This window comes from Brachyistius frenatus, unplaced genomic scaffold, assembly GCF_029030835.1.
Source record: "Brachyistius frenatus isolate BFR_SWC_R1_liver_20210118 unplaced genomic scaffold, ASM2903083v1 Contig_384, whole genome shotgun sequence".
Classification (NCBI taxonomy): Eukaryota; Metazoa; Chordata; class Actinopteri; family Embiotocidae; genus Brachyistius; species Brachyistius frenatus.
Genome location: NW_027210983.1, coordinates 1 through 22,996, shown reverse-complemented (window position 1 = coordinate 22,996; position 22,996 = coordinate 1). Strand labels below are relative to the sequence as shown.

General features: G+C 40.4%; 2 protein-coding genes and 1 long non-coding RNA gene across 3 annotated transcripts; 2 read left to right on the top strand and 1 right to left on the bottom strand.

Annotated features, from left to right (window-relative positions):
• The first annotated feature begins 450 nt into the window (after positions 1-450).
• On the top strand, positions 451-3,958 carry LOC138636539 (high affinity immunoglobulin epsilon receptor subunit alpha-like). The gene is made up of 9 exons (XM_069724591.1): positions 451-481; positions 558-611; positions 976-1,239; positions 1,627-1,884; positions 1,971-2,090; positions 2,724-2,798; positions 2,882-2,947; positions 3,509-3,581; positions 3,767-3,958. Exons 1-9 carry the CDS (start codon positions 451-453, stop codon positions 3,798-3,800), a joined length of 975 nt encoding a protein of 324 aa, XP_069580692.1. The 3' UTR covers positions 3,801-3,958.
• A 3,231-nt stretch (positions 3,959-7,189) lies between these two features.
• On the bottom strand, positions 7,190-11,269 carry LOC138636538 (butyrophilin-like protein 1). Its single transcript, XM_069724590.1, has 7 exons — positions 11,068-11,269; positions 10,793-10,984; positions 9,656-10,033; positions 9,011-9,298; positions 8,793-8,918; positions 7,692-8,455; positions 7,190-7,204 (listed from the first exon to the last, which is right to left on the bottom strand). Exons 1-7 carry the CDS (start codon positions 11,207-11,209, stop codon positions 7,190-7,192), a joined length of 1,905 nt encoding a protein of 634 aa, XP_069580691.1. The 5' UTR covers positions 11,210-11,269.
• Positions 11,270-22,328: 11,059 nt separating this feature from the next.
• On the top strand, positions 22,329-22,996 carry LOC138636553 (uncharacterized). Its single transcript, XR_011312295.1, has 3 exons — positions 22,329-22,491; positions 22,572-22,607; positions 22,944-22,996. It is a non-coding gene; the product is annotated as an uncharacterized lncRNA (long non-coding RNA).

Here is a 22,996-nt window from a genome sequence, read left to right as displayed (position 1 = left end):
GCAGTTACATCAGCAGTAACATCAGCAGTAACATCAGCAGTAACATCAGCAGTTACATCAGCAGTAACATCAGCAGTAACATCAGCAGTTACATCAGCAGTACATCATCAGCAGTTACATCAGCAGTTACATCAGCAGTAACATCAGCAGTAACATCAGCAGTAACATCAGCAGTAACATCAGCAGTAACATCAGCAGTTACATCAGCAGTAACATCAGCAGTAACATCAGCAGTAACATCAGCAGTAACATCAGCAGTAACATCAGCAGTAACATCAGCAGTAACATCAGCAGTTACATAACATCAGCATCAGCAGTAACATCAGCAGTAACATCAGCAGTTACATCAGTTACATCAGCAGTAACATCAGCAGTAACATCAGCAGTTACATCAGTTACATCAGCAGTAACATCAGCAGTAACATCAGCAGTAACATCAGCAGTTACATCATGGAGGTCACAGCTCTCTGCATCCACGTTTGTGAGTACCGATTCTCCCAAATGATCCGAGTTGTATTTCCTCCAGTGTCAGAGGTGAAGCTCTTTTCTCTCTCCAGGGGTGAATGTGTTCGTCCTGCTCGCTGCACAAGTGCACTTTGCTCAGAAAGCCGGTAAGTTTGACGCGATCTGTTTTCTGTTCATCGGGATCTCTGACGCTTTTCTGATTCTCTTGAAAATGATCTTTGATGTTGATTTGTTCCTTTTGGTTAAATCTTAGCAACAAACTGATTAACTAAGAAAACGTCCTTTAAAGTGCTTCGGGGTCAAAGATAAATGAAGCTCAAGTTTGTACTTCTGTTTTATGAACACAACCAAACCCCTGAACGTCACCCGAGCGCAACAAGCATTAAGTCTGTTTATTTTCATTTTGTATTTCTCATATTTGTGGAATTATTAGTCTTGTTTTTGTGCACGGTGATTGTCTAACTGTTACGTCTTCATTGAACTGTTTCTTTCTCTGCTCGTCCGTCTCAGATGTAGCTTTTCCTCACATCTCTCCAAACAGACTACAGTTCTTTGTCTACGAGTCTTTCTCCGTACGATGTGGGAAGTTGGATCTCTTCACAGAATGGAGAGTGATGAGGAGCCATGGAAATATTCCAGCAAACTGTTCTGAGACACCGAACACATCTGCATCATCCTGCACAATTAATGACGCCTTTCAAAGGCACAGTGGAGAATATTGGTGTGAAAATGAACAGGGAGAAAGAAGTGATGCTGTCAACATCACTGTTACTGGTATGTTGAGCGATTCATTACAAGTTTTCTATTAGTAATACAATCAGCTTCAATCATGATGTAATAGGTCTACATTCAAACAGTGAGAAACATAAATCCCACGATGATGTTTGAATAGTCTCACTGGATGGGCAGAACCTTTGATTTCACCACAGTCTGGTAGAAATGATGTTATTGACCAATAATTTGCAACAGAAATGAATTATTATTTATCTACTTGGCAAGTCATATTTATATTGCTCACAGTGACATACAGTAAATTGCATATAAGTATACAACACTTTTCTGGCTAACTGTTTACAAAAACCATAGAAAGGCATCATATAGGATGTATTCTAATAAACATACGTTAGTAAAGTAATCTATTAAATATTTGATATTGCTCAGGTGGTTCAGTGATCCTGGACATTCCTGCCCAACCTGTGATCGAGGGGAATGACGTGAGTCTTCATTGTATGAAGGAGAACAGCGAGTCACGACACATCGCTGATTTCTACAAAGATGGTGTCGGTCTTGACTCCAAGTATAAAAGCAGCATCGCCATCCAAAACATTTCCAAGTCTGACGAAGGACTCTACAAGTGCAGCATGTCTGGAGTCGGAGAATCACCAGCAAGCCGACTGCTGGTTTTTAAACAAAGTGAAGGTGATTTTTGTTTTGTGTGTATGAATGTTGCTCTGCTTTAAAAAGCACATTTCTGATATCATTCTTCCTTCCAGCACCAAACGAAGAGACTCCTCCTTCTCATAGTGTCTCTCCTCAAACCTTCATCCTGCTGTGGGCACTTTCCAGTGTTGTGTTGGTGGCTCTGTTGCTGCTGACGGGAGTACTGCTCAGTAGGAAACACAAAGGTATCGCAACCATATTGACTACAAACTTTGTTTACTTTGTTCTGGTATGTTTTATAAGTCACGTTGGCAAATGAGTCCTTTGTTGGATTACGCTTTAATTCATGTTTGGTAAAGACTTGAAATTCATCGGTCATGTGTTCGTGTACTGCTGACGTTGTTTTCTGAATTAAACCAAGACCTTTCTCTACTTTAACACCACATGATGTTTGGATAATTTGGTGGTAAACAAATGAAATACCATTTTACTGGCATGTATCAGTATCAGCAGTCTGCAACTGTACGAATAAGTAAATAAGTAAAGCAAAAACACAATAATGACGTCATTAAATCCACTTCAAAATGAAAATCAACACCGACCTCCGTCTCATGAAGACATCACAGGTGAGAAACGACTTGTTCCACTGGACTGACATATTGTTCTGGAAAGGATTTAAAGATGGGAAGTAGTTCATAATTTGTTTTGTTTGTCTTGACGCTGAAGCCGTATTTGCATTTGTTTTCCGATTCACACTGACAGGTGTGTTAAAGTTCACTTTAGAGCTTCACAGGACGAAGACAAAAGGTTTTGTGTCCAGTATTATCTTTTTCTGATAAGCATGATGGCACATTTCTGTTTTCCTATTTATGTCTTAGTCTTGACAGAGGGCAGCGTCATTGATCCACACCATGCAACATATGCTGTTGTCAAAAAACAAAGGAATGACATAGGTATATTTTTTACTTCTTTTCTGTCTTTTTTTTTTTAACAGCTTGTTTTAATTTAAATTTAAATTTGTGTGTTTCATTGTCAGGTGGAGATGCAGTCGATCGAGACGATGTGACAAATGCTGCTGTTCAAAAGTACGGGAAGAAGAAAGGTAGTTTCTATTGCACAACGTCTATGTCACTGTTTGGGATTGATTTGTATAAATAAGGCTATAACATCTGTGATCCATGTTATGTGTTATATAATAGAAAACGCTCCATTCACGCAGTTTATTGCACCATTAATAATTTAGTCAAAACTAAATTATTAATAAAATCATTTAGTAAGTTTTGAATAAGTGTGTCGTTAATCTGGCGATGCGTTACATTTTAGAGCCTCTACTTTAATAGACTTACAAGCAGTACAAGTATTTAGTCATCTTCACTACAAGAGATTAGATCCACTGAGAAAACAAAAGTTTGAGAAAAAACTTTTCACAAACACAATAAGGAGTTAAACGTACAGATGGCTGTATGATGTGACTGATGAATGTTTTATTTCTTTGGATTAAAAAAATGGCCGACAGAGTCCTTTACAACTCGATAGTGATACAAAAGTATTATAAATCTTTCTTCGTACTAACAGTAATAAAATGTCCTTTGAGTGGTATATAAGCAACTGGAACAACTAAAACATATATTCTGAATTTAATGTGCATTTATTCTCCAAACAGAACCAGAAGCATCCAGAGCCACCGCACCATGTTTACTGGAGGACAATATCATCTATTCTTCAGTCAACTGTAAGTAAGACTGAGTCTTCTACATACAAATCACTTGAATTTACCATGTTAGAAGTGGAACGGCAGCATAACTTGGAGCATATATATAGCACAGCTACGTGGTGAACGTGAGCTCTGTGTTGTTGAGTCTGTCTGGTAGAAGTTATGAACCCACTTTTAATACATTTTTGCGTATTGTGTGTTTTTCAGGCCACTGACAGCCAACGGACCGACTGACAAGTAGCCAGCAAAGCAGGACGTCTCACTGTTCAGGCAAACTAGAGGATGTTACAGTAACTTACAATTACATCATTACAATGATGAAAAGAGGCAGACAAGCAGGTTGAAGGAAGGTGGATTCAACATAAAAAGGGAAACTTAAAGTGGCGTTGGATATAATGTACAGATGGTTTTAAATAAAGCTATCTTGCTATCAGTTTGATCTTTTTTCTTCTTAATTACAGATACTCATACAACACAAATATTTAAAACTATGACTTCATAGAAACTGAAAAATTAATTTGCTAAATCTTCAAACAGCACAATTTCATCCATATGATTATTGTTTTAATTTTCAGAAGAAGATGTGAATGATTCTGCATTTTTCTACATGCTGTTAGTTTGTGTGCAAATTCAAAATGCACGTAAAACCAGAGCTGGAAATGTACTGAATACCAGTCAGACCAGGCTTGAAGAGACAGTTTAAAGTAGTGCAACTGTCTACCGGGTTTAAAGGGTTGTGTGGTTTGTTTGGCTTCCTCAGTCTTTGTCTGGGGTCTTTGACTCACGTCGTTGGCGTCCATTTCAACAATGTGTGGTTTATTTTAGCACAGCGGTTAAACCACCTCAGTCTACCTGTGTGTTCACACGTCTGCACACCGTTTATAAGAACGGAGAAGCTGCAGCTCCACAAATACACTCGTCGTGGTCAGCTACAAACACAAAGTGGTTTCATCACCACGTTTGCTTTTTGCTCTTGTATGTCTGATCCCAGAGAATAAGATTGGTTCTTTTCAGACTTTAAAGTCCCTGCTGCATGTTCCCACTCATTTATAATACCTGTTCAACATTGTTTTACATCACATTCATCGTAGAATACGTCTCTCCATCAACACGGCCAGTCTGAAATCCACTAAATATGAATCACAGTTATGATGTAAAAACTCTTTAAACCGTGTACATTTCCCACTAATGTGACGTCAAGAAGGTTTTTGAGGCAAAAGAAACAGAAGAGTCCTTTTTAACACGTTTTAAAAGGTCCCTTTTCATTCGGTTGTACAACTATTGTGAATTTGGTTCAACTTTCCACCACTTTAAGGCTGGATGGAGGGGCCATTGATAGCTCAGTGCTGCCCCCTACTGTTGGAAACCATTAACACGGGCAAATATGGAACATTATGCAGTAGATTAAAACGGGTTGATGTTGAACCACAAAGATATTGAATCTGGTGCTAATTGCTTAAGTTTGTGATTTTCTTTGTCTTTCAGTGCTAAATTAACTTGTCAAGCTTTCATGCTGACTCCTTCAAAGTAGATATTTATTGTATGGGTGAAAAAAAAATGTGATTTGTTAAAAAGAAATTAAATATTAAGTAACTTATATGGCTTTAAACACAATTAAAACTGCAAGCAGTGATAACGGGCCCTCACACTCTGTGTGCCGCCCCCCTGAAGCCGTCTCCCCGACGTGCAGCGCGAGGGGCCGCATATCCCCGATTAAAGTTGCTATTTTTGTCTCGTTTCCTGTCTCCAGCAGGGGGCGCTACGACTATGACGGAATATTACTATCAGGTGTCTTCGGGGCGGGACTGCTATCAAAGATGTAATGTTTGAGGAGGATCGGAATATGTTCATAAAAGTTAGTCAGTTGCAGGTTCATGGCGAGACGCTCAAAATGGCCGCCACGACACGGTCACACCGATCCACGAAAACAAATTCATGATGCCGAGACACTTTTCGGTACATCTCGGTGTGATACACATGTCCAACAAATTTGGTGCATGTAGGTGAAACTAGGTGCCAGAGCTGCAGTCTAGGGGGCACTGGCGAGCCGCTTGGCCACGCCCACTCGCAAAACCCATATCAGATGTATGGTCTCACCACGCCGGATGTATGTGACACATTTCGTGAGGTTTCAAGCATCCTTTGACCTTAAACATCAACTTCCTGTATCACGGCGAGACATCAAACTTTGCCGCATCATCACGGCGATGCACATTGACAAAGTCGAACGAACATCTCAATATATCATCAACTACATGTTTCGGTTATTGTGACCCGACTTTAGGTTCGTGGGATCAACCAGCTCAACGTAGAATGTGAAAGTATGAAAAGTGTCATTTCCAGTGGCCAACAGGGGGCGCTATGACTATGAGCGAATATTACCCCACAGGGGTCTTCAGGGCAGGGCTGTTATCATACCTGTGATGTTTGGAGAAGGGCGGTCCATGTACATAAGATTTAAAGCAACTCGTAGTTTCATGGCGAGACGCTCAAAATGGCCAACTCTCACGGGCACACACATCGATGAAAACGAATTATTTTGATAACTTTTAATCCCAAACATGTTTTCTATCCAGAGAACCTAAATTTAAGTCGGTGCGACAAAATCCCTCGGAGGAGTTCGACAAAGTACAACGTGTCAGAATCGCCCAAAATGGCGACTGAATTCAAAATGGTGGACTTCCTGTCGAGTTGACGTAACGGTGCAATGTAACTTTTTTGTGCGTCTAGGTGTGATACACGTGTCCACCGGATTTGGTGAATTTAGGTAAATGTGGCCGTCGGGGCATCTCTGTAGGGGGCGTCAGTTTAACGTTCCCGCTCGCACTCTCAATCAGTTACTCCTGTTCAGCCAATCGCATGAGTCCATCCTCAAATCCATCACTCACGAGGAAGTCCCACGGTCCGTGAAGTCACGTCATTGGTCGGCCGCACGCCGCGGTTTCCTGTATTATTTCAAATGAAAAGCCTTTTAATGTCGAATATGAACAATAATAAACTGTAAAATCGTGTACATATGTTCTTCCACATGCTGTCTCGAAGGCTGACAAGCTGAATATTATCATCCCTGTTAGGGAGGGTCTGTTGCTACAGTGCGTATGGCGTCCTACATTTTAATGTCTACAAATAAAGAATACCCACATTAAAAAAAAAATTAAAACGAACTAAAGCTTTTTATCTGTTGCATGTTTTTGAGATAAAAAAAAATGGGGAAGACAAAGTTGGATTGTTTTTACGATAGAGCTCCTTTACTGGAAGTGGTAACTGTGTTTATGTGACTTTACAAATGTTCATTCACCTTAATTCACTTTTTGAGAGATGCAATGTTTTAAAATGGTGAAAAACTGCACAAATAAAACAACAGGGGAAAAATAACACTACTCTGAGTAGAAATACAGCTAGAAAATGATTCATCTCCATAACATGTTTGTTTGATTTCATTGTTCCTGTACAACAGCAGGGTCACCTATCAGGACCATGAACACACATTAACCAACACAACGTACACGTATGTGTGAAAACGGTATTTAATCAACTTCCTGAACTGATAACATCTGCTCACACAGGGAGAAGATGCAAGTGTTTGTCTCCCTCTAGTGGCGAGTCAATGACACCACCTGGACCTCGTGTTCAACGGTGAGGTGTCTGAACACGAGAGAATACAACATTTAAAAACAGAAAAACAGAGAAGAAAACATTTTGTTTGTAAAGTTACTCTTCTTAAAAATGTTATAAAAAACTTAAAAGTCTAAAACTATTTCCAAATACACGAAACACAAATATCAAAATAAAAGATCTTAAATAAACAGGTTGCTCTTATTTTTCTGTCTCCACATGACTCATCCAGCACATTTCAAACAGACAGGAAGTGCGTTGCCTTTTCAAAACATTGGAGAAAAACAGAAGATTCAGAAGACATCATGAATAATAATGTTAAATGTCAAAGATCTTCATCTTCATCTTCATCGGACTGTTGTTGGATTTCATTTCTTGGTTTCTCTGATGTTTCTTTAATCCTCTTCTTTTCATTTCTTGGTTTCTCTGATGTTTCTTTAATCTCCTTCTTTTCATTTCTTGGTTTCATTTTCCTCTCTGTCATGTGAACCACTACTTTAATTCTTCTCTTCAGTACTCTCTCTATCTTCTCCAGATGTTTCTGAAGTTCTGCCTTCTTCATCTCTAGATGTTTCTTGTTTTCTAGAAGAAGTTTGAAGTCTTCCTCTGAGTTGTTTGACTGAAGTTTCCTCTCAGTTTCTTCTCTCTGTTGCTCCACCTCCTCCAGCTGCTGACGGAGTTCCTTTATCTGATTCTCTTGTTCCTTCTTAAATCTTATTAATCTAGAAAGTCTCTCATCATAATGTTTCTGTTCTGTTTCTGTTATTCGTAGCTTTCTCTCAGGTTTCTCCTTCTCTCTGTCCGGGTCATTCACAGCTTCTCTTCCTGCCGTCAGTTCTTCATGTTTGTCTTCGTCCATCACAGACTGAACTTCAGCTTCATCGTCTTCATCTTGTGTCGTCTCCTCCCCTCCTTCAGTCTGCAGATTATTTTCTGGATTTGTTTCTTCTTGGTATTTTCCTTTGTTCTCATCTCCTGCCTCGTTCACATCTCTTTCTGTTGGACTCTTTTCATTGGCTGATTGAGTTTCTGTCTCTTCTGGACTCTTCTGGATCAGAACGTTGTTGGTTTGTCTCTGGTGGGTTTCGTCCTCTAGATGTGTTTGACTTCCTGTTCCTTCACGTGACGGATGGATCTTCATGTCTCTCTCTGTTTGTGTTTCCATCAGGGGCTCAGTTAGACTGAAACTCTCAGAGTTGCTCCTCTTCTCTTTCTGTGCTTCTTCGTCCTCGAGGTGCTTCTTCTTCTTCTTCTTCTTCTTCTTCTTCTTCTTCTTCTTCTCTGTGTGCAGAAACAAAAAACAGTGTTTGAATCTTTTTGTGCTTATTCTCTGTTGACTTCTTTCAAATGTACGAAGAGGAAGAAGAGCAGCAAAAACACAGCAGAGAAGTTAGAGAAGTTCTTGTTTGAGAAAGTTCATCTCATACGACAAGAACGATCTAAACAACGAGCACATTTTCTGAGTTTTACGACCGAGACGTTTGTCAGTATTTTCCAAACCTAAAACAAACCGCCACACATCCTGTGATCATCCAGGTGATGTTACCTGAGACTGTATTTCAGTGGCATAAAGAACTTGTGATTGACAGCTCGGTATTTGAAAAAGTCGGTGACTCACTGAGTTTGTTTTGTCTCCGTTTACACACAAAAAAGGAAACTGCAAGAATAAAGACGATGCCGAGAACCGAACCGACGATGGTGGGAGCAGATGAACTGGAATCAGACGAGTCTGGGAAGAAGTCATCTGAAATGATAAATAACAGAACAGATTTAATTTAACCACATCTGTCTAGAGGCAGCAAAGAGAGAGGAAAATGATTTCACTGTTATTCTGACCTGGAAGGTGGATGTGAGCCTCTCTGGTCTGGTTGATGTTGTTCTGTTGGACTCTACAGGTGAAGCTGTTGCTGTGTCTCTTCTCCACAGTCACTCTGCTGCTGACAGTATAGAGGTCATCAGGACCTCTGACGCTCTCTGTAGGTCCAGCAGAGAGGAGGTTTCCCTCAGCGTCCAGCCACAACACCTCAGGTTCTGGAGACCAGCCTGCAGACTTACAGTCCAACATCACTCCTCTGGAGGATTCATCAAGTCCTGCTATGATGATATCAGGTGAGGAAGCAGCACCTGGTGATAGGACACACAAAACATGAATTGACTTGGTTTTCAGGAGAGAAGTTGATGCTTTTTGAATGGGTGTCTATTGGAATCAGAGGTGTTTTGGAGCCAACCCCTACTGGCCCTCAGTGGTATTGCACTTTCACGCACTTCTATACTGGCTCATCTTCTCAGACCTAGAGACTAGGTCTATTTTTATATATAATTTAATGGTTTGTTCACAACAATCAACTGATTAGATTTCGGGGGTCAGAAGTCAAGGTCACTGTGATGTGATGCCTTTCCAGTTCTCATGAACGTGATATCTCAGGAATGCTTTGAGAGATCAGCTTTAAAATGTCTGCCATAAATAATAAATTGACTTACCAACAATAAGATGAACCATAGTGTCTCTCTCCAGTAATGGAACAAAGCATCTGTACGTTCCCTCATCAGACAGCTTCACTTTGAGGAGTTTCAGAGAAATGTTTCCGTGTTTCATTTCATCCAAGAACAACTGCATTCGTCCTTCATAGGCCGGGTGTTTTATACTCTCCATTTCCAAGCTGCCACGCCACACGTAAACATACCTGGGGTCCAGGTCAGACCTCGCCCACTCTACTGTCTGGTGAAAAACATCTGTAGCAGGTTGCAGACGGCATGGCAAAATGACATCATTTCCAAGAAGGGCCACTATTGGCTGAGGTGGACCAATCACATTAGGCTGACCTGAGAAGATAAACTGAAGGTTTGGCTTTGCACTTCCTTTAAAAAAGACTAAATACTTAACCCCTTAAACCGTTTATTTCATTTCCCACCATAAAAATATCCCCTAATTTGGTCAGTAACAGCTGTTTGGTGTGATACCGGCTGTACGATGTGTCAACTCATTAGTTCAACTGACAGAAAAGAACAATTCTGATAGTCTGTACATTTCTGATCATTTATCAAATGAAACAAAGACACACAAAATGTTGACAAAAATAACGTCGTTTAGCTGCAGCTTTACAGATTGGAGTCGCAGGAATATCAAGCTTAGATTCAGAGGCTGTTCTTGACTGATGTGATCATTAATGTTGAGAGATGAGGCATTTAATTCATTAAAAAGTAAAGATCAAGACAAAACTGAAGGAATCGAATGTTTGGAGAAACACACCAGAACAAGTCTCCATATTAGTAAAAACCAAACTGTGATCAATGAGTGTATTTTACCTCGACACGAGAGCATCAGGGTGAGGAAGACCACGGTGTCGAAAAGCACATGAATCATCTTCATAAAAATATCAAGCAGAAACCTGTAAAAACAAGATCCAGATGACAACAAATCTTTGATTGATGATATTCATAAACATCTTCACACCCTGCAAGATACTTTTTAGCTGATGTGCACAGATGAATTTTCTAGCTATTGTAGATCTATCTGCATCCATACCGAAACACATTTAACTAAAATACACAGAATGAAATGGTTGTTTGAAGCTTGAAAATGAGATGATGAAAAGATAAAAACATTAAACTTCACACCGAATGTAATTTTATTCTCCAGTTCCCCCCCGTCACGCCACACCAGCACAAACCTGGGATCCAGGTCAGGTCTCGCCCACTCCACAGTCATGTCCACAGCAGTCCTGACCGGGTGGAGGGAACATGGCAGAGTGATGTTGTCACCAACAACGGCCACTATTGGCTGCCGTGGACCGATCACCTCCGTCTGGCCTGAGAAGGAAAAGGTTTGAGTTTAGCATTTGAACTAATTTAAGTTCCCATAAACCGGAGCGTTACCGATGCCTCTAATTTACCTGTGCACGAGTGTATCAGGCCGAGGATGAACACAATGTGTGAAACCTGGACACTGAACGCACCAAACCGTCCGCCCTTCCCGTGAAACATCCTGGAGTCCTGGAAATAGAAACAACAGCATGAAACCCTTCCGACGTCCATCTATTATAGACCGCTCCTCCGGGGTCGGGTTATGCTGGCAGCAGGTTTCTCCAGCAACCTTTTCCAGCTTCTCCTGGGGGATCCCGAGGCGTTCCCAGACCAGAGGAGATATATATTCCCGGCAGTGTGTTCGGGTCGACCCAGGGGTCTGGAAAACCACCGGATGTCGGAGCTCCTTCTCGTATCTCTGAGGCTGAGATCCAAACTGAAGACGATGGTTAAAATAAACATGTATATATATTACATGCACTTAACTCTAAAGCTCCAGATGTTGCGTTTGGGGTCTTGGAGACCCCGGCACCCTCTAAAGCAGCTCATAGTTCATACTTCATGATTCTTTTCTAAGTTAATGAGAAGTGCTAATAAACTTGATTGTAATCTGATGACATGTTTCAGGACTCTGCAGCAGGAAACTTGTGTTTTTTTCTTATTTTGGAGCCTTAAAATGTTTTTTAATTCAAGGATTTTTTTTAAACAGCTTTATAGAAGTAACTCGTTTTAATTGTCCTTCTTTTACAGCACCAGCCCTCTTGAATCCTGAGCTTTGGATTGGTTCTTGAGCCTTTTTGCAGCCGAACAGACACCAGACATAAGTGTGACACATGCTGCCGTCACCGTGGGTTCTTCCAGTCCAAACGCACAGCAACGAGCCCGGTACAGATGGTGAGCGTGTTTATTTAACATCAACCGTGTTCTCCTTCTCCTGCCGGCCGTTCGGTCGTACGTCGCACCATCACAAGTTCCATAAAGAACTCATTTGACGTCTAATGATAACTGTGATGAAAATGACTCTAAATAACCTGCAGTCTAGATTGGATCTCTGCTCTTTCATGTCATTTTACAGCCAGTCATTTTGAAAAAGCGCAGTTTTCCTCTCCCACTGGACAAAGAGACCGCCCACTTCTTTAACTAAAACACAAGAATCTCTTAATTTCATACCAAATCCTAAACAAACACATGAAACACAACATTTATGAAACATCTGCGTACCTGCCGTGTGTCTCTGAAAGGCTCAGCGGGCGTAAAACAGGCCAAAGTCCAACAACAGAAGGAAATCAGCTCCTTCCTGTTCCCTGGAATAAACCGTGTTCACCTATCAGGTGCCGTCTGCTCTTGTGCGATTCTGTGCTAGGTTATGTTTACAATAATACAACATATATATATGCCATATCATATTAATTATATATAGGTCGTATTATCAACTATTAATCCTAAGGGGTAGACTGTGGTTGTGAATGAAGGGGTAGACGAAAGGCTGTGTTTGTGAATGAAGGTGTAGACGAAAGGCTGTGTTTGTGAATGAAGGTGTAGACGAAAGGCTGTGTTTGTGAATGAAGGTGTAGACGAAAGGCTGTGTTTGTGAATGAGAGTGAGAGTACTGTGTCAAACCAAAAGGTCACAGGAGGGGGTCTGCAACCTGTGAGGTCACATACTGTTGTTCTTTGAGGCATAAACAGGAACAGACTGTCTGGAGGACTCCAGGATGTGAAGGAAGACAACCACCACCTCCACCAACCAACAAAGGATCCATCAATACACATGACTTTTTGGTGTCTGGACTATAAGAAGACGGTCAGGGAGAGTCAGGAGGTCAGACTTCATGAACTGACACATACTCTGTTGTGGTCAGGGAAACATAGTCTGGACCCAGAGCTCTGTAAACTGGTTATTCTGCTGCTGTTAAATAAATATCTTGGAGCCTGACATCTTCTCCTGTTGCCTCATTAAAGAACAGCAGGACTGGAGGCTGACACATGTTGGTTACTTTAGCAGGAGCCCAAGTCCAACACTCTCTAAATGAACATCTTAACAACCCAGAGTTTAGTTTATAGTTCGTTTGCTCTGTAACATATGCAGGTCTGTATGTTGTCACAAAATCACTGTTTTCTGTCCTGGCTCCTAAAGGGTAGAATGAGCTCCATCAGGACAGCAGAAACTCTGAACATCTTCCTCCACAAACTAAAAACACACCTCCTCCTCCTGCTCCTCCTGCTCCTCCTCCTCCTTTACCTTGAACAGTAGAACTTTAGTATCTTAAAATAGAACTTACTGATAGAACTTTGCAGTTTGGCTTTCTGGAAGAAATTATATTTTCTTGATTCCTGTTGTTCTGGTTTATAGCTTCATGGTTGAAATGAACTTATTGTAAGTTGCTTTGGATAAAAGTGTCAGATAAATGAAATGTAATGTAATGTTGTCAAAAAATATACGGATGATATCCCAATTATGACGTTTGAATTAAAAAAAAATCAAATGAATTCTGTGAAAAATTAAAAACAAAATCAAACGTTTTGTTTTAGAAAACAAAAGACATCGATTGTGTTTGAGCTTCATCTTGTGTCCCTGTGGAAGGACAGCTTCAGTCCAGCAGGTGGCAGAGTTACTCTGAGTCTGCAGCACATCTGCAGTTTGTGAATGAGGTAAAGCAGAAAGAGACAGAAACCGTTGCTTCATATTTGTGTCATGTGTTCAATAATCTTACAAATTTTCAAACAACATAAACTCCTTCTCTCTCACTGACGCTCCTGAGCGAAGCAACCCAAATCTCAGCCTAACGGTGGCGCTAGAGTAAAAGTCAGTAGGACACATCAGGGGACCGTTAATGTCTGAAAAGGTTTCATGTCAGATCCTGAAGTAGCGCCGGCCGACCAGCAGACAGACTGGCAGCTCCCAGATATTAAAGGCAAATGATTTGAGATTAAATATTTAGACTGTATTCAAACAAAAGTGGCTTTTTTTTTTTCCCACTGTGAATGGAAATTACAGTTTATGTGTGAGGATGGAGGTTATTCTCAGTGACTTGGGATGATGCTGCGCTAACTCAGAGGTTTTGGATTCAGTCAAAATCTTCTCCACTGACTTTATTCTGCAGCTATTCACTTAAAAAGTGACAGAATTTTAAAAAGAGCTTCTCCATCTGCTGTCTCTCTGCTCATCTCCACTCCAGCTACACTGTCAGTCCCTGAAAGGAAACCTCGTGTCGATACACAAAACTGAGGAGCATCAAACCATTCAAGACCGGATATCAGTGTTTAGTGAGACCAAGCTACAAGCGTGGATCGGAGGCTCCGACTGCCAACAGGTACTTTATCAGTCCAAGAGGTCTCATAGAAGGACACACTGAAACTCTTTTAATCTGGTCTGTTTGATTTCCTCTTCTAGAACAGAGTTTGGTTCTGTAGCGATGGCAGTCCCTTCACCTACTCAAACTGGTGCCGCGGGCAACCAAACAATCGGTTTGGCCTTCAGGGTTTAGTTAAACTGCTGGAGAGGCTCTTTAAGTAATCCATGATGAACCTCCACAATAACACATTTTAATGCTATTTTTGTCTTCAGTCCAAAAAGAAAAGAAAGCCTATTAATGTGTTGAGGTTTTGAAGCATTCGAGGGACAGTTTCAGGTTTTGTTGTTTGCTGCTCTGACTGACTCCTGTGTTTCTTCTCCACAGACAACCACTGCTGGGATGATAAAACGTGCTCCCTCACCTCCCGTCAGTCTGCCACCATCTGCTGAGCTGACACGAAGACACGATGCTCAGCACCAACCTGGTGTCATCGGCCTCTTCTGGAATCACACCTGGACTTGTCTGCTTCACTGCAACGCTGAAGGGATGTTCTGGAGAGAAAACTAGTCTTTGAAGCACAATTAAAACATGACAGCATTCAAACAACGTCGCCGCCGAGTTTTTGTCAAACCTGCATCGTGACATCACCTCAGAGGGAAAACAAATTAAAACAGAATGAGATGATTTATAAATCACGTGAACCCATATTTAACTGAAAATAGACCAAGGACAACAAATAGAAAGTTAAAACTGAGAAATTTGTTCTAGTTTTGTGAAAAATATCTTCTCATATTGAATCTGATGTCAGCAGCACGTCTCTATAAAGTTGTTCCAGGATCATGTTCACCACTGAGCTGCATCAACTCTTCTTTTAACAACACTCTGGAAACCTTTGGGAACTGAGGAGACCAGTTTCTGGAGTTTTGAAAGTGAAATGTGGTCCCATTCTTGTGATAGAGGATTTCAGCTGCTGAACAGTTCAGGGTCTCCTTTGTTGTATTGTTCATGTCCTGATGCTCCAGATGTTTTCAATGATTGACAGGTCTGGACTGCAGGAGGCCAGTTTATCAGCGGACTCTTCTACTAGAGAACCATGCTGTTGGAATACGTGCAGAATGTGGTTGGACGTTGTTCTGCTGAAATAAACAAGACTTAATAACTCGCAACTGGACACGTAACACAGCAAACATGAAGTCGAGGCTAGCCGCTCCCAGCATGACATCCGAAATGGCATGAATCTCTATTATTTGTTGTAACTGTTTTCATCTTATTTTATTCTTATCCATATTGTATTTGATGTCATTTTGATGCTGAATAATGTTAATTTACAGTTATCGTTCATTATTTTTCATGCATTTTGGAATATATAACTCACCCATCAGACCGGGTGGAATTTTTTCCTCTGTTAGTGACTTATTTTTCTTTTTGAAGGCTTTTTTTTCTCCTGTTTTTATTTGTTTGACTTGTTATTACTTAATATGTTTACTGCTGATGGATGACACCTTTTTTAAAGTGATGGGTGGATTTTAGCTTTGACATAAAGCGTTGCTGGGAGCGGCTAACCTCGACTTCATGTTTTTGTTCATCATGTTCGTGCTTTTCGGAACTAAGGGTATAAATAGCATAAGACAAAGTTGTACTTGCACGAACGATGCTGTACAAATAAATGTTCAAGCTGAGACCAGAAACCTCTGCGTAGAGTAAATTCAACCAGAGCTGTCTGTTTAAAGACAGGAAATACGGCACATCCAGTGCTTCTGGAGTGAACAGGTTGCATTTAAATAACCTTGCATTTGGTGCAAAATGCTTTTTGCGTTGTCGTTTACATTTCTTGATGGACAGCAATCATGGACAAAGAAATGAGTGGAAGTAAGACCACATCTTCTAACCTCCACAACTGCAAACACAACAGAAAGATAACCACAGACATAATGCAACAGTGTTCATGAGTGACTCATTAAAAATAGAAAAGAAACCCGGTTGCTCACTTTATTCTTTAAGTTTGTGACTGAGCTCTTGTTGTTTTGTGTCAACCCTGAATTCGTACTAAAGAATATGTTTTGCTGCTATTTGCAGTTTGGATCAAATTTATATTAAAATGATTTACTTTCATTTTAAGACTTCTGCTAAAAGTTGCACCATCAGGATCCATTTTGAGAAGAGACGGTTTCTGTGTGAAACAGTTAAACCACCTTGTTTTACCGGTCTGAAAATATTCTCAAGAAGAGAGCTGCAGCAGCTTTAAAGTGCTCTGTGGTCACTGTGGTCAGGTGTCAATGTGATATTGAATGTTGAAGTATACACCCAGTGCCACATCTATAAATGCACATTGAGATATTATTAAAAAAAATGACCCGTATATCTGTTAAACCAGTCACACACATTAAATCTGCATATAGCAGTGACGAAGTACTTAACACCGACTGCTGCTGCACAAAATAAAAGGAGAAAAATAGACAAAGTAATGCCGACACAAGCGGCTGAAATGATAAAACTCACGAGAGAATTTTATTTTATCCGGGCGCGTTTGGTCGCTGTGTAAATAGAAAACAAAAATAGAATGATTTGCAAATCCTGGAAACCAATATTTACTTGAAAATGGAACAAAGATAACATCAGATGTTGAAACTGAGATATTTTATTGTTTTATTAAAAATAGATGCTCTTTATAAATATGATGCCAGTAACACATTCCTCAACCTCCTCCTTTTCCTTTGAATGTCTGCCCTCAGATGGTGTAAAACATCAAATCAGGCATCAACATTTCAAATAGATGTTTATCAAAAATGTTATTTATAAATATAGAAAATGAATTAAAAATCAACCTGGAAGTTGCTTTTCAAGAAATGAAATAGATTGTATTTGTGGGACTGTTAACATCAGACCTACATGACTTGTTCACGTTACACAGGAACAATGTAAACTGAATGAGGGGCCTCAAGAGGAGGTTTTGACCCACATAAGAGAGATATAAGATCCAGTATGAGCACAGGGTCTGTCTGCGTGAGGACGTTAAACTCTGAGGTTCCACCTACTTTTCACTTCATCTGTAATTCAGTCTAATGTGCAGAGAGTCAGCGAGAAGGCAACATGGAGTCTACATGTCTCTCCATCAGACTGCGTGAGTACTGAGTCTGTCTGTGTTTTTCGTAGCTGCATGCAAATATGTTTAACAGGCCGATTATTAAACATGCAAAACCTTTTGTTTCAAATACATTTTTGCCATTCAATTTCATTACAGACCATGAACTGTTTGTCCAATGTCTACATCAACATGTGTAATAACCTCTTTTTATTCATTTCTCCAGTGATTAACATATTGTTGCTGCTTGTTGCACAACTACAAGACAACTATTGTGCTCAGACAGTTGGTGAGTAAAAATATTTTAATTTACTGCATTATTGGAAGTAAAAAGTGGTGTTAATGGTCCAGAGTACCGTGGTCACAATGATATTTTAACTACATTTTAAGTTTTTCTTGCCTGCCAGTCGTGTTTTCTTCTATCTTTGTGTTGCGACTGCGTTGAGCAGCTGGTTCTGTGATCCTGGAGAGTCCCGTCTCTCCCGTGACGGAAGGAGAAGCTGTGACTTTGCGCTGCAGAAACCGGATGACTTTCATCAACCTCCCAACTGATTTCTATAAGGATGGTGTCCTCATCAGGAGCAGTGACACAGGAAGCATGATCATCCAGAACATTTCTAAATCTGACGAAGGTCTCTACAAGTGTAACATCTCCGGAGCTGGAACATCACCAGAGAACTGGCTCCTTGTCAAAGGTCAGCTGATTTTGGCCTTAAAAAGCCTTTATAAGCTGTCATTTTGTATAGTTTATGGGCTCGGCATAATATAGTGGTCCAGAACAAATTACTGTATGACAAACCCCATTAACTCAGTTGACTTGCAGTTATTTTTTGATGTTATTTCATAAGGTTTTTGAAACTATATGAAAATGCACAATATGCTGTAGGAGAAATTGCGTTTTTTTTGTTTTGTTTGTTTGTTTTTCTATAATCTAGAAGATATATGTTATTATTTTTTTATATTTAGTAAATATTGGCGGTGTAATCCTAGTAAGATATGGTATGGAGGAAGAAAAACTAATTAGACACTAATTGGAGTCGTACCTTTGTCTATATTCACCACAGTAATGCATACAAACAGCAGGACACTGGAAAAGTGATGTTACTGTTGTAATGTGTTGACAAGACATAGCTGATCTTGTGATTCTGGAGAGGCCTGTACGTCCCGTGATGGAGGGAGACTCGGTGACTCTTCGTTGTAGAAAGATTAAACCTCCCACAAACCGCATAGCGGATTTCTACAAACACGGCTTCCATATCGGCACCGGCTATAAAGGAAAGATGACCATCCACAATGTTTCCAAGTTGGATGAAGGACCCTACAAGTGCAGCATCTCTGGAGTCGGTGAATCTCGAGAAAGCTGGCTGGTTGTCAAAGGTCAGACGATACGCAGATGATGTGATACTGTGCACCCTGCTTGCATTATGTTTGTAGCACCGTACGAAGACCGTAAGCATCATTTATGTTTTTATCTGAGGATTTGTCTTTAAAATTCATCCTGAACCGTTGAAACATGTGTAACACTTGCTGATCAGCTGTGGCTGTGATCCTGGAGAGTCCTTCCTGTGATCGAGGGAGAAGCTGTAACTCTGCTGCATGAACAAGATGAACACCAACGTCGCTGCTGATCTCTGTAGAAATGGCCTCTTTATTGGGAGAAGCTCTACTGGGAACATAAGCTCATGTAGGACAATACATGGGTCACATTTATGGAGCTGGAGAATCACAAGAGAGACGGCTGGCAACCCAAACTGCCATATTCAAATGTATTAATAATGAATCATACTATTTATTATGTTTTCAGAGTATCCAGAAGAAGAAGAAGAAGAAGATCAATTTCCTGGTCTCCTCTACCTCCTCCTCGTGAAGAACGTTGCCATCGTTTTCTGTGTGGCTCTGCTGCTGTTGGTGTTGAGAAAACGTCACCGCAGAGGATACACAGGTAAAAGATAACGTAAATATATAAAGATATAATAATAAAGGGAAAAGTGTTCAGACGATCAAATGCATATCATACATTTCTGCTTTAACTTCCACAGATGACTAATCAGGAGAACAAAACATCCAAATAACAAACAAAAAAATCAACAAACCACGTGTAAGTTTCATTTTTCACAATCAGATGCTTATTTTGAATGTCAAGATATTTTCATCTTTCTTGGGTCTTTTTCTGTTTTTCAGGAAGCGGAAAATTACAGCTTTCTGCAAATTTCTGCAATTTCATCGTCACGATTGTATTTTACTGTCTTATTATCTGTTAACAAACATGATGAAAAAAGCCAACCTGTTGTGGTTTGGGTTGTGTCTGTCAGTTAAAGCTGCAGAGGAAACTTGGTGCCGTGGTCACTGTGTGTCGTGAGAAAAAACCCATCAGGTGTGAAGAGCAGTCAAACCACACGGCCTCTCTTTCATCTCGTTTTCTGTTTCTATCCGTTTACCGATGTGCCGCCATAGTTGTTCTCAGCGTGTCTTGAAGTGTGCAGAATGACCACACCGTCTCATATCTCTGTGAAAAGAAGCTGTGGTTTTATCCGGCGACTGAGGCCATGCACTTTGGTTTTGGTGCTGACAGCTGATGAAACGTTCATGTGCTAAATTATTTTTACGTAGTCAACAAGTCTGACGAAAAAGATCAATAAAAAAAAACAACTTAACATGATGTGCAGATAGAAAAATGTTTTATATTCATTTGTTTATTTTTCATGACCTTGCTACTAATATGTTAAGTTTAAGTTACACACAATAACACTGTGATTTTACAAGAATATGAATCATTACATCATAAAATATTTTTCTCCTTGTAATAAAAATCATAAAATGAAACTGTCTACTTTCTTATGATTACGGTAGATCTGTTTAAAATTACCCCTTTACGATTTTTATCTTTTTCAGACGTAAACAGAAACTTGACAGTGACAGGTTCTCCATTTCTGTTTAAACCTTTTCCATTTGTCCACATGGTGGCACTATGATGTCGCAGCGGCATGTATCGTCTTGAAATATTTATTCCAGCACGATCTCAACACTGTTTGCTTTTTGAGGTGATGTCACGATGCAGGTTTGACAAAAACTCGGCGGCGACGTTGTTTGAATGCTGTCATGTTTTAATTGTGCTTCAAAGACTAGTTTTCTCTCCAGAACATCCCTTCAGCGTTGCAGTGAAGCAGACAAGTCCAGGTGTGATTCCAGAAGAGGCCGATGACACCAGGTTGGTGCTGAGCATCGTGTCTTCGTGTCAGCTCAGCAGATGGTGGCAGACTGACGGGAGGTGAGGGAGCACGTTTTATCATCCCAGCAGTGGTTGTCTGTGGAGAAGAAACACAGGAGTCAGTCAGAGCAGCAAACAACAAAACCTGAAACTGTCCCTCGAATGCTTCAAAACCTCAACACATTAATAGGCTTTCTTTTCTTTTTTTTTTATAAACAGGCTGATGTGAGCAGAGCCAAAGTTAACAGGTTCATGTGAAGAGGGGGACACATCATTATTATATTACTCACAACTCTCTTTGTCCACCACATCCTCAGGAGACGATCCCAAGGTCAAAGGTCACTGTTTGGTGTACGTTGAAAGAGAGATGACTTGGTCTGATGCTGAGGTAACTCAGAGGTTTTGGATTCAGTCAAAATCTTCTACATTACACCCAAACATGGATCTGAGGCTCCGACTGCCAACAGGTGATCCACCGGTCCGACAGGTGCAATGGAAGGAGGCGTCCCACTTCTCACCCTGGTCGGTTTGGTTTCATCTTCTAGGAAGGTGTTTGGTTCTGGAGTGATGTCTCACCCTTCGCGTCCTTGACCTGGTGCCCCGGGACACCAAACAACATGAAGGACAACCAGGACTGTATCCTTATGATGTCACTGGGTTTGTTCAAGCTTTGTTTGAAAAGTTTTGGCTTCACTCCTGTTCATTTCTACAAAAAGCTTTACAAACTGAACGCTCGGCATTTTACAGAGGTGCCCTTTAGGAGAGCAGAGGTGATCCTCATAAAGGACAGGGGTGCATTATGGGAAATATAGGACCATTGTTTTAGGAGCTGGAGTTTGGTTTTAATATCAATCAAAATAACAATTCATCGTTCATTGTTCCTCATGATCTTATTTACAATTCTCTGCTGGAATACTGAAGATCAGATTATGTGGAATAAGATTTGTCTCGAGGAGTTTCGGTTCAATAGTTCACTGTGTCACTCGTCCCAGTCTGAGATGCCTTCAGGAGACGGTTCATAAAGATGTTGGATCTCATGTCTTTTAGCCTGTTGTGTAATTCTGTGGTTTACTTTTAATTTTTTTACCTTTCATTTCCTCAACTTCTGCCAGGCACACACACAACAACTCTGTGAGGCCGAGAATTGAAATGACATCGACCGACCGCGAGGCTGAAAGATGAACTTCAAACACAACATTTCCATTTAAGGAAGACTTCCTGATTTCTCAGGTCTACATGTCAGCATGTTCTGTACAGTAATGGCTGCTGGATTCGTTCCTTCTCTCCGTGCAGGAAGTGACCAACTTTTTCTGACAAGATTTTGAATTAAGAGATGGAAATCTTTGCATAAATAATACTTTGATATAGAATGAAAAACACAAATAAATAAACGCATTTGTTGGAATTCAGGGAAATTTTCAAATGTTAAATTTGACAAGTTTGTAATGAATCCCTTTCTAATTACAGTTTCCATTTACGATTTAGTATCTCATTTATAAAACAACAAATATGAATAAAAAAAAACACTAATTAAAAGTTCAGTTACGTTTCCCTGCAATGAAAGACATATTGAAATATCTACATCCCTCCAACATTCTTGATGAACAGCTCCAGCTGCCTTTGCTCTAACTTTGGATCATCGATTGTGTCTTTGAAGGTCTGACTGAAGACATTTTTGTGGTTTTCTTTGTCGTCTCAGTTCCTCATTTTGCGCGAGATGTTGCGATAAGTAATCAAATACATGAACTGCTGCGTCCCCGGAGAGGCAGAAGCTCCAGAAGAGAAGGCCAGCTAGGAACTCTAAATGATTTCAATCTTTGTGTGTTGAAGTTTTACTGACGTGTTTGTTTCTCTGGACTGCAGGTGAAGCTCCAGCGCCGGGATGCTGTCGTTGTTCGTGCTCGGGATCGCTCTGACTGCAGCTGCCGGTGAGTTTGTTCAAGTTTCAGCTGCACACAGAAACAAGACGAACCAAGTTAGTAACTGTTGTGTGAAACTATTTTTCCAGCTCTTCCAGCAGCAGCGCCCAAAGATGATCAAACAGGTCGGTGGCTTTTATTAAACTATGACACATGGATCTTCTTTTGAGATCCAGCTGGTGGTATTTATTGCTCCAGAATTCCTGGTTTAACGAGCAGCCCTGCGACAAATGATTCAATGTTCTTGGAAACACAGAATACTTTTAGAAAGATTTCAGAGAACGTCATCTAAACTTTAGGAAGAAATATTCTGGGAAACCAAAAAATGTCTAAAATGTTCCCCAGAAAGTCTTATCGATGCGCACATCAGATTTTACTTTACTATATATTACGATTGGTAGAATTCAAATAAAATATGACTAAATATTAACTGGAGACACAACAAAACTGTTTGTCCTCAGCTAAGAGTCACCTGGTCAAGCGGTCGGCCTCTTGTTCTGCCGGTTGGTCCGAG

Excerpts from the sequence above, each read along its gene's own strand:
- LOC138636538 (XM_069724590.1), bottom strand. The coding sequence starts at position 11,209 with ATGGACGTCGGAAGGGTTTCATGCTGTTGTTTCTATTTCCAGGACTCC. Across the intron at positions 10,985-11,067 it reads CCTGATACACTCGTGCACAG|GCCAGACGGAGGTGATCGGT; the intron begins GTAAATTAGAGG and ends TTTCCTTCTCAG. Across the intron at positions 8,919-9,010 it reads GGCTCACATCCACCTTCCAG|ATGACTTCTTCCCAGACTCG; the intron begins GTCAGAATAACA and ends TTATCATTTCAG.
- LOC138636539 (XM_069724591.1), top strand. The coding sequence starts at position 451 with ATGGAGGTCACAGCTCTCTGCATCCACGTTT. Across the intron at positions 482-557 it reads AGCTCTCTGCATCCACGTTT|GGGTGAATGTGTTCGTCCTG; the intron begins GTGAGTACCGAT and ends TTCTCTCTCCAG. Across the intron at positions 1,885-1,970 it reads GGTTTTTAAACAAAGTGAAG|AGACTCCTCCTTCTCATAGT; the intron begins GTGATTTTTGTT and ends CACCAAACGAAG.